This window comes from Podospora anserina, chromosome 5 (genome assembly GCF_000226545.1).
Source record: "Podospora anserina S mat+ genomic DNA chromosome 5, supercontig 9".
Classification (NCBI taxonomy): Eukaryota; Fungi; Ascomycota; class Sordariomycetes; order Sordariales; family Podosporaceae; genus Podospora; species Podospora anserina.
This window is the reverse complement of record NW_001914843.1, coordinates 714197-723292: the sequence shown is the minus strand read 5'-3', so window position 1 is coordinate 723292 and position 9096 is coordinate 714197. Positions and strand designations below refer to the sequence as shown.

Here is a 9096-nt window from a genome sequence, read left to right as displayed (position 1 = left end):
AGGGAAGGTGGGATTAAGAACGGAGAGAGGTAAAGGGTTGAAGGAGGAAGAGCAGGAGGATGGCAAGGAGGGGCTTGTGATAAGAGGAAGCATACTATGGTTAACGTTGTGAAGCTGATGAGGTCGTGGAAGGGGGTGCAGAAGGAGTGAGTGGTAGGCTGGGTTGTGAGGGGGTGTAAGGGGTAAGAGATAGAGATTCGTAAAACCTAGAAAATCAGACTTGATTTCCGCTTTGATGCTTGCTCTTCCGTTCTCATCTTGACTGCTCATTCCCAGTTACGCTACAGGCAAAGCTCAGATTCTCATTTGTTGCCTGTTAGTTTAATTCGCTCTCAATGATGAAGACGGGGTGGGAACTCAAGCTGCAGTGTTGGCTCAGAATCATACCAGAAAGCTCAAGGAGCACCAATTTTGAAGATGCTGAAAACCACAATTCAAAAGCCCTTTCCATTTACACCGCCTCTCATTTTGGCGAGGTGAGCCACCGGCTAGCCCCCCATTCTCGGCTATGTGTGTACAAAAATGGTTTGCCTTTTCCGGGGAACCCAGCCACCTCTGTCTGTCTCTCTTTCTCTCTAAACCTCTATACCCGTATTTCTCAAGCACGGTCAGGATCCGCGCATACAGGCTTCACCTCGAAGCCGTAGGCCTCCTTGAGCCTCTGTGCTCTCCGCTCATCGTATCCAGGGAGCTTGATGGCTGTTTTTTGCGTCAAACAATGTCAGCATTTTTCCTTTGTCAAAGGTGCAGGAAAAAATATGACTCACATCTCCCCTCCCCAATCTCAGCAATCGTCTCCTCCACCGGCCTTCTGTATCTCTTGCGGAGCATCTCCTTGCGCTCGAACTCGTCCACGTCGGGGTTGCGGCCGGCGCCTTGGATGCGGCCGCCGGTGTACTCGAAGACGGCCGAGGTGACGGACATGACGGCGCCGTAGCCTAGGATGGCGGGGATGCGACCGGCTGTTGTTTTTGGTTTTTGTCAACATCTTCCTTCCTTTCCTTTCCATGCAAGGTCTAGCTAGCTAGCAGTAGGAGGGGTTGGGTTACCTCTCAACCCCAAGACAGCACCACCAAAAGCACCAGCGATAGCATTGTTGTAGTGATCGTTCTTCTCGCGGAGGTTGGCGGAGGCGACGCGGGAGAACTCGTAGACTGAGCCGACGGCGGCTGTTTTTATATATCCATGTCAGTATGAATGCGACCAATTGATTGACATGACGGGGTGAGGGTGGCGGGTACCAAAAGTAGCGGCGATGTTGCCGTGCTTGGAAAAGACAGCCCAGGGACCGACGTGCTTCTTCTCGAGGGAAGTCTTGACGGCGGCGAGGAAGAGACCTCCGGTGCCGAAGAGGGCACCCATTGTCAGGGCGGCGTGGACAGCATCTTGGGGCTTGTATTGGTCGGAGGAGGAGGAGGAGGAGGAGGAGGAGGAGTCCCCTCCGGCGTGGGGCGCCATTTTGGGCTGGATTTGGAGGGGGGGGGGGTTGCTGAGGGGGGTGGTGGGAGGTTTATCAAGGTATGGGTTGAGAGCTTGGGAATATCGTTATGTCAGTTGGATGCGGCGGCTGCTGCTGCTGCTGCGGGTTGCGAATTGGATTTCTGGGAGCCCTGGGCGTGGAAGGGGACGTGCATTGGATTTTAGAGGGTTTGATTGGTTGGTTTTTGGAGGTTGGATTTGGGAGTCTGGAGCAAGGTGTGTCTGTACAAGAAAGTCTGGGCTGGACAAATGGGTTCTTATAGTTTGGGGGTGATGGCAATCGAGGAAGTATTGAGGCTGCTGAAGACTGAATTGATGGTTATTGATTATTTTAACATGCCAATCATGACGTGGAAACTCGTGGAAGCTAGCTCTTCAAACAAAGTCGGGTCACGGCGGTACTTTGTTTGTTGTTGCCAACTGCCCCTCCTTGTGCCATCCATCCAGTTGCTCCATTCTATCATCACAGGTCGTGCCTCCCACCGCTCCCTCCACGGCTGCGTCAGCTGCCAGCCGTCAGAGGCAAAAATCGATTCTACGTAGCAGGAGCTACCATCAGGAACTCCGGACTCACTGTCTAATATAAAACGAAGGGAAACTTAGTTGCCGGCTGTGACGCAAACCCAACCTGTTCCCCATAATTTCATCATCTCCATCATCTCCGTTTATCCAGCAGACAGACAGCCATACATACGAATACAGCATCATCCACCAGTAAGTCTTGCTTGGGACTCTTGATGTCGAGATTGTTCTAACACATCCCACCAGTGCCCCGCCTATCAACCATGGACTCCCTCAACACAGGTGGCCGCCTTGCCAGAAGGCTCATCGAGGACTGGTACCGGGGTGCTCTGCAGCATGCCAACCGGTCTGAACCCCGACTCCAGTCTTGCTACCATCTGCGAGGAGCCCGCCCCGGCCCAGTCGGTCCCAACGACGACCACGACCTTATCATGATTCCCTCGCAGACACACGGCCACCAGATGGCTTGTCTATGCAAGCACTGCCGGTACCACTTCGTCTTCACCTGGGCCGAGCCAGAATTTAGTAGCCCTGGCCATCCTCAACATCACTTTGTCGTGGCACCGGGGGATGACGAATCCTTCGGCGAGGAGAAGGGGAAGCAACTCCTCGTTACTTGGCCTAGTAGGGACAAGAAACTGGGCCCTTTGATGCGCAAGACCAGCTACCGGTGCAGCTTTTGCGGCTTCAGCATCCGGCTCGATGTGTCAGCACCACGCCTGGCCAGCAGGTGGATCGACATCGTCACGGATGAGTCGCGCGCCAAGAGAAACCTCAAGAGGGCCATGGACGAGGACCCGGGCAGATTTAAGGACATGACGCAAGAGAAGCTCGCTAAACTCGAGTCCAGCGCCCTCATGACACTGAACATGTACATTACAAACATCATGTCTAATGATTCCACCAGTGCCGAGAAGAAGATATCGGAGCGCAACAAGACGTTCATGGTGCAATTCGGTCCAGAATGCGAGGAGCTCTTCCTCTACCTTGGCTTCACCAAGAGGCAAGAGGCCGAAGACACATTTTACATCTCCCCACAGGTCCCACCGGAGAACGGCGGCAGGACATTCCTGTACTCGGAGAGATCTTTCTTTGAGAACGTCAAGAGCGAGATACAGAGTGTGATCGACCAGAAGAGACCTGAGCTTGTTCATCAGCATTCGCCTGCTCGCATAAAACTGCAGACGGTACTCGGAGTTGACGATGCCCAGACGCGGACCGTGCACTGGAAAGTGTCGGAATCCGATCTACACTACTTCTATTTACTGGGGGCTTCTTCCAAGACAACCGAACCCATGTTGATTTGGGCATATGAGCGGCAAGCCGCCGTGGACCGGGATCACGAGCGCTACTACAGGGAGGCTTTCAATTGCTTGGCCTACCACGGGGACGAGGAAATGCAGATGTACGCCGTCCACTTAGATCAAAAAGCCTTGCCTCGCCCCGAGAAGAGTGAATATGACAAGGACTGGGAATGGTTCGGCTTTTGGAGGGCACAGGGTCGAACTCTGACCAAGGACCGGATCATCGAGCGGTACAAGCATTACAGAGAAACCAGGCCCGAAGCAGGACATTTGCACAGGCTGCACTTGGCCAAAATTGCTCGGGATTTAGGCCAAAGGGATTTGGTCTACATTGCCGTGGTCGACATGGACGAGGCCGAGGCCAATGGCGTGCTCGACTCAACGGCCCAAACAGCACCTGATACCATAGCCTATGCCGCCCTGGAAAGTGTGAACAACAATGAAAAGGACGCGGCGGTTGTTGTGACGGCAATGAATCTCATTGGAGCGAGAATGGCCAGACAGCGTAGAGGTGACAAGGATTTTGACGAGGCCTTGGGCGACTTCGAGACCATCAGCGGGCAGCTGGAGAGCCTCGTGAGCGGCGAAACCCAGAACCAGGACTTTTGCGATCCTGTCAGTAATGGACAAGAGATGGAGGTCGGGGCCGGAGACCTGACGTTGCCCGTCGGGCTTGACAACATTCGCAACACTTGCTACCTGAACAGCATTCTGCAGTATCTCTACACAGTCGATGTCATCAGGGACCTGTTGCGGACCTTGGACCTAGACACGCCCGAGGCCAGTACAGACAGGGTGGGCGAGATCCTGAGTGGAAGTGTGAGCGGGGTGGAAGAAGGCCAAAAAAAGGAAGCTTTCCTCGGCCATGAATTCGCGCGCGAGCTCAAGACTTTGTTCCACGAGATGGAAGAGACTCGATATACTCACGTCAAACCACGCCAGCGGCTTGCCAACGCCGCCATGGCCCGAGCTGATAAGGGAGGCTCTACTGCTGAGTCCAAGGCCACTGGCCCCAAGGCTGCCAACTCTGCGGTTCCCGAGCTCAAGATCACGACATCTACAGACGCTGATGCCAAGATGGTGAATGGTGAGGAGACCTCCGAACTCGAGCACGTCGAGACGGCCAGTGTATCTAGTTCACAGACGCTGGTGGGAGAGACGCCAGCTGCTGCGTCAACGGGACCGGGGAAGAAGATGGAGAAGGCGGGGCCCCTGGAAGCTTTGGTAAAGGAACTTGACCAAGACGAGGTCAAGGGCACTGCGCAACAGGATGTCGACGAGGCCATGGGAAATATACTGGAACACCTTCAAGCAGCCCTCAAGCTAGCCCGTGCGCGCCGCAATGCCGGGGAGGACGGAAGCGAGGAAATACCCGATCCCATCGACGATCACTTTTACAGCAACTTTAGGATCTATAACCGGACGCGCGGGAACGACGACGTACAGGGCTGGACCACACATGAAGACCGCAACCGCATGATCATGGCACCGCTTCATGAGACAAAGGCGGTCCAGGAGGATCTGTACCAGGCCATTGGGCGCGGCATGGATGTCCAGCTGAATGAAGAGACAAACAAGATGACGTATTCGGTCTTCAAAAGGCCTGCTGATATTCTGCACTTTCTATTCCCCAGGAGTCGTGCGCTCGACTTGAAGAACGAGAATCCAGTGGAGCTGAACGATCCGTTGTATTTGGATCTCTTCATGGATGTTGTCCCAGGGGACGAGCGGTACGGGAAGCGGACGAGGCTGTGGGCTCTCAACAAGCGGTTGGAGGAGCTGAATACCAAGCCACGGGCGTTCGAGCCGGGTTCGGCCAAGATTTTGTCGGAGGAGGATATTGACAGGCTTGTGACTGAGAATGGTCTTATTGATGCTGATGGGGATTATGAGCTCGTTGATGCCGACGAGAGGACTGCTCTTGCCACCAAGGAGGTTCAAGGGGGGTGGGTTGCGGTTTCCCCCGAGAAGCTGAAGCAATTCGAGGAGCGCCAGCGGGCTGATGATTCGGCAGAGCTTCTCAAGGAGAAACAGGGGCTTGTGGTCGGGGAGGTTGAATACAGGCTTCACGCGGTGTTTTGCCACACTGGAACCCCCCGATCCGGCCACTATTGGGTGTGGATCAAGGATTTTGAGCGGGGTGCGTGGCACAAATACAATGACGAATTGGTGACGGTGCACAGCGAGGAGGATTTCAGGAAGCAGGCGGGGACTGCGGCTGAGCCTTGCTGGGCGGCCTATGTACGTGCTGACAAGGTGGCGGGCTTGGTGAGCACGCCGCTCCGGAAGAGGGTACGGGGTGGGTGAGCAGCGTGGGCGTGTTGGGGCGATGGCATGATTGGGCAGCATTTGTTTGGGTTGGAGGTGTGTGTGAGTTGTTGAGAAGTAGGTATTTTTTAAAATGAGAAAGAGGCATGTTACCTAGCGAATTTTGGAAGGGTGGTGACTGTTTTGGGGGGCGTGGTGACTATCTTTCACGGGGGTTTGATTAGGGAAAAGGCTTCGAAAGATAGCTAACAGACCCAGCGATGGACTGTGGTGGATGTGCACCACGAGCTTCTGTGTGAGGTGTGAGTGAGGTGATGGGTGTAGGTGAGACTGTCTAGCTTGTGTTATTATATTCTTGACGATCGAGAGGGTTGGTTGGGGTAAGGGGGGAGGTATGATTTCAAGAGGGAGGAATTACGTCGGGGTTGAGCAAGCGATTTGGTAGGTTTTCATGAGCATTTAATGGTGTGTGGTTGTCAGTGAAATGGAATATGCCATCTGGTGTTGCTTGTAAGAATGACGAGACAGGTTGAGGGATCTATGATACACTTGGGTATCAACACTAGATTTGATGCTCTGCTAAGAGGCATAAATGTCAATCACGTTTGGTAGGTTAGCCGGAGAAATATATGTAGATGACTTGCGAATTACCAGTTGACGAATGCTATGCTGCAGATTGCTATGCTAGAATGCCCATGCTATTCCCTTTCCTTGCCCTTGCCCTTATTTCTGCAAAATACACCTTTCAACAACGAGTTATGCTCTCTGAGTTCTATTTCCGTTCCTTTCCCTGTCCATGCAAAACATACCCAACAGCCAGCCCGTGGTCTGCATCCCCTTTCTCTTGCCAAGTGATGCCATGTAATGCAGTGATGTGTACAATACTCCCTCCCCTTCCCGGTCCCCAGATCCAATTCCCATCTCACCTACCTCCTCCTCCTAAACCTCGAATTATACCCCGGCCCGCCCTTCGCCCCGCCTTGCTTGAGTTTCAGCCTCTTGAAATTCGCATGCGCAGTCGCCTTGACTTTTCTTCCCGCCTTCTTCACCGTCCCTTCCTCTCTCTCATCCTCCTTCTTCTTCCCTTTTGTCTCGGCCAAGGTCTTCCTAGCCCCCTTGCCAGTAGATTTGGGGGTGGGCCTGAGGGTGTCGAAATCGTCGTCATCCTCGTCGTTGCCCTCAAAATCCGAGCCAGAGAGTAACAAGTCGTCTTGAGGAGCCTGAGGTGGCTGGTCGGGGTATTGCGTTTCAGGGATGGGTTCGTCGTCGGAATCATGGGGAGAGTTGTCGGTAGGGCGCTGGAAACGGGTAGGCTTCATCTTGACCATTCTTGTGGTGCGCTTCTGCCCTCGCTTTTTGTAGACTCGAAGGGGGTTGCCTTGCGTATCTACCCCTTCCCTGCTGAGATCTATTTCGTCATCGTAGGCCTCGTCGTCGAAATGTGATAGCAGGACAGGTTTCTCTTCGGTATATCTGGGTTGGGCTGGTTGGGGTGGTACTGTCTGGCCGTCCCCGATTTCTGTCTCGACGCCCTCTGGTACTGTAGCTAACTTGGGAACGGCAGGTTTGGTGACTGGTACGCCGAGTTCCTCTGCTTCCATTTCCCGGAGAGCATCTTCTTCATCTTGGTGGGCCTCGTCTTCTATTTTTCGGAGATCGGCGACGACTTCGGAGAGACCTTTGACCTTGACGCCTTTGCGGCTTAGAACTTGGGGAAGACGGAGGGGGCCGACTTTCCAGGAGCCGTTTTCGTCGGTTTCGTCTACTGGAGGAGGAAGGGTGGTCCGGCGGAGGAAGGCGGGGGTATTGAATAGTTTGCTGCGGGTTGTGGAGGGGGTTGTGGTGGTGTTGTTTGGCTTTTCGTGGAGGGGTGTGGTGACAGCTCCAAAGAGGTTGGTTCTTCCGGCGAGAGGGGTGGAAGCATCGTGGGCGATTCGTTTGGCAGAGGGGGTTGTGAGGTCGCCTAGTTCGGAGGTGCGGCGTTTGCTGGGGGTTGCTGAGCCTATTGGCTTGGGGAAGGGAGATTCGGTTGGTTTGGAGGGGGTTTTGCCTAGGAGGTCGAATAGGCCAAGGACTCGGCCGTCTTTCTGGGGAGTTGGTCCAATTGAGGTTGGGAGGGCTGGGCTGAAGAGCTTGCGGGCTGTCGAGGGGGTCGCGGCTCCGGGAGTTCGGGCAGTTGGGGACTGCATGTATGGATTGGCGTCATGATGTTTTCGTGGTGTTTGTGCCGTCTTGGAGTGCTTCGACGGGGTCTGGGGTGGTCGGTGGGAGGACGATTTTGGTCTTGAGGGTTTTGACAGCTCCTCTGGCGGGATCTTGCCCGAGAGGACGTCTCTGAGTTTGCTGTATTGCTTGTACTTTTTGGCAATGTCGGGATTCTGCTTAATGTCGTTGCGGCTTGGCTTGTTACCGCCGTGTTCTTCTTGCCAGTCGGTCTCCCATTTTTTCAACTCGGCTCGCACTTGGAGGGATTGGAGCTTGAATTCGGCTCTGGCCTGATCGTCCATCCTGGCAATGCGGTTGTGTGGCAATTAGATGGTGATAAGTGAGGAGGGAGGGTCTTGGTTGTCTTGAAAAGGATGGCCAGGTACCTCTGTACCTTGTACCTCGACGCGTCCAAACGCGTCTTGTCAGATTTAAGCACGTCCACCCCGCGCCCCACAATGAGATCACTGCAGGGGCGCGCCAAGACTCGTCCAGGTCCCTGCAGCCCAGCTTTAAGAGATTCGCTCAAGGAGAGCAGCTCTCTCTATGTATTTAATACATACTCTGTACCTAGATACAAATACATTTTGTTGGGTGAACCTCCAGCACAAGTCAACAAGCCGACCGACACCCATCACAAAATGGCAGAACCACCAATACCCCTCCCAGACGACGCCAATCCAGCCGACATCAAATCCCAAGTCCTCCAACTAACCCTCACCTCGATCCAGTCCTCCGACAGCGACGAAAACCCCTGCGTCATCTGCCTCGAAACCATCACCTCCCCCTCGACCGCCCTCCCATGCGGCCACTCCAACTATGACTTCCTCTGCCTCGCCAGCTGGCTTCAGCAACGGCCCTTTTGTCCCCTATGCAAAACAGGCGTCACCCAAGTCCGGTATACCGACGCCGACACCCAAAACGAACACCTCTACAACGTCCCACCCCTAGCACCCACACCAGAACAACCTGCCCGGCAGACAGTCTCACGAGCGGCCAACCCGGCAGACGTTCTCCAATTGGGCCCATTGGATTTCGAGAGATATCTTTTCGGAGACGTCACCTCTATCCAAGTCCCCCCAGTCCGGCGCAACCTTCGCCGAAGACAGAGCAACCATCAGCCACCACCACCACCCAGCACCCCCGACCAAGCCCTCCAACGACGCCAGCACATCTACCGGCACAACTCTTCTCTCTGCGTCCCCCCCCCCCCCCCTTTCTATACCTACCCCACTAAAACACTACCCTAGAATTGGCTCTTCCCCAAAAAAGCTAATTTCCATTCGTGCCTCAACAGCACTCTTTTTTCCACCCCCAT

General features: G+C 54.4%; 4 protein-coding genes across 4 annotated transcripts; 2 read left to right on the top strand and 2 right to left on the bottom strand.

Annotated features, from left to right (window-relative positions):
* Window positions 1-598: 598 nt before the first annotated feature.
* On the bottom strand, window positions 599-1458 carry PODANS_5_9540 (uncharacterized protein; the record flags this gene model as incomplete). Its single annotated transcript, XM_001904737.1, has 4 exons — window positions 599-699; window positions 768-962; window positions 1050-1169; window positions 1242-1458. The coding sequence occupies 4 exons, from the start codon at window positions 1456-1458 to the stop codon at window positions 599-601; spliced, it is 633 nt and encodes a 210-aa protein (XP_001904772.1).
* Window positions 1459-2264: 806 nt separating this feature from the next.
* PODANS_5_9480 (uncharacterized protein) lies at window positions 2265-5612 on the top strand (the record flags this gene model as incomplete). The annotated part of the gene is made up of 1 exon (XM_001904736.1): window positions 2265-5612. The coding sequence occupies one exon, from the start codon at window positions 2265-2267 to the stop codon at window positions 5610-5612; it is 3348 nt and encodes a 1115-aa protein (XP_001904771.1).
* An 887-nt stretch (window positions 5613-6499) lies between these two features.
* On the bottom strand, window positions 6500-8080 carry PODANS_5_9470 (uncharacterized protein; the record flags this gene model as incomplete). Its single annotated transcript, XM_001904735.1, has 1 exon — window positions 6500-8080. The coding sequence occupies one exon, from the start codon at window positions 8078-8080 to the stop codon at window positions 6500-6502; it is 1581 nt and encodes a 526-aa protein (XP_001904770.1).
* A 72-nt stretch (window positions 8081-8152) lies between these two features.
* PODANS_5_9530 (uncharacterized protein) lies at window positions 8153-9028 on the top strand (the record flags this gene model as incomplete). Its single annotated transcript, XM_001904734.1, has 1 exon — window positions 8153-9028. The coding sequence occupies one exon, from the start codon at window positions 8153-8155 to the stop codon at window positions 9026-9028; it is 876 nt and encodes a 291-aa protein (XP_001904769.1).
* Between the last annotated feature and the right edge of the window lie 68 nt (window positions 9029-9096).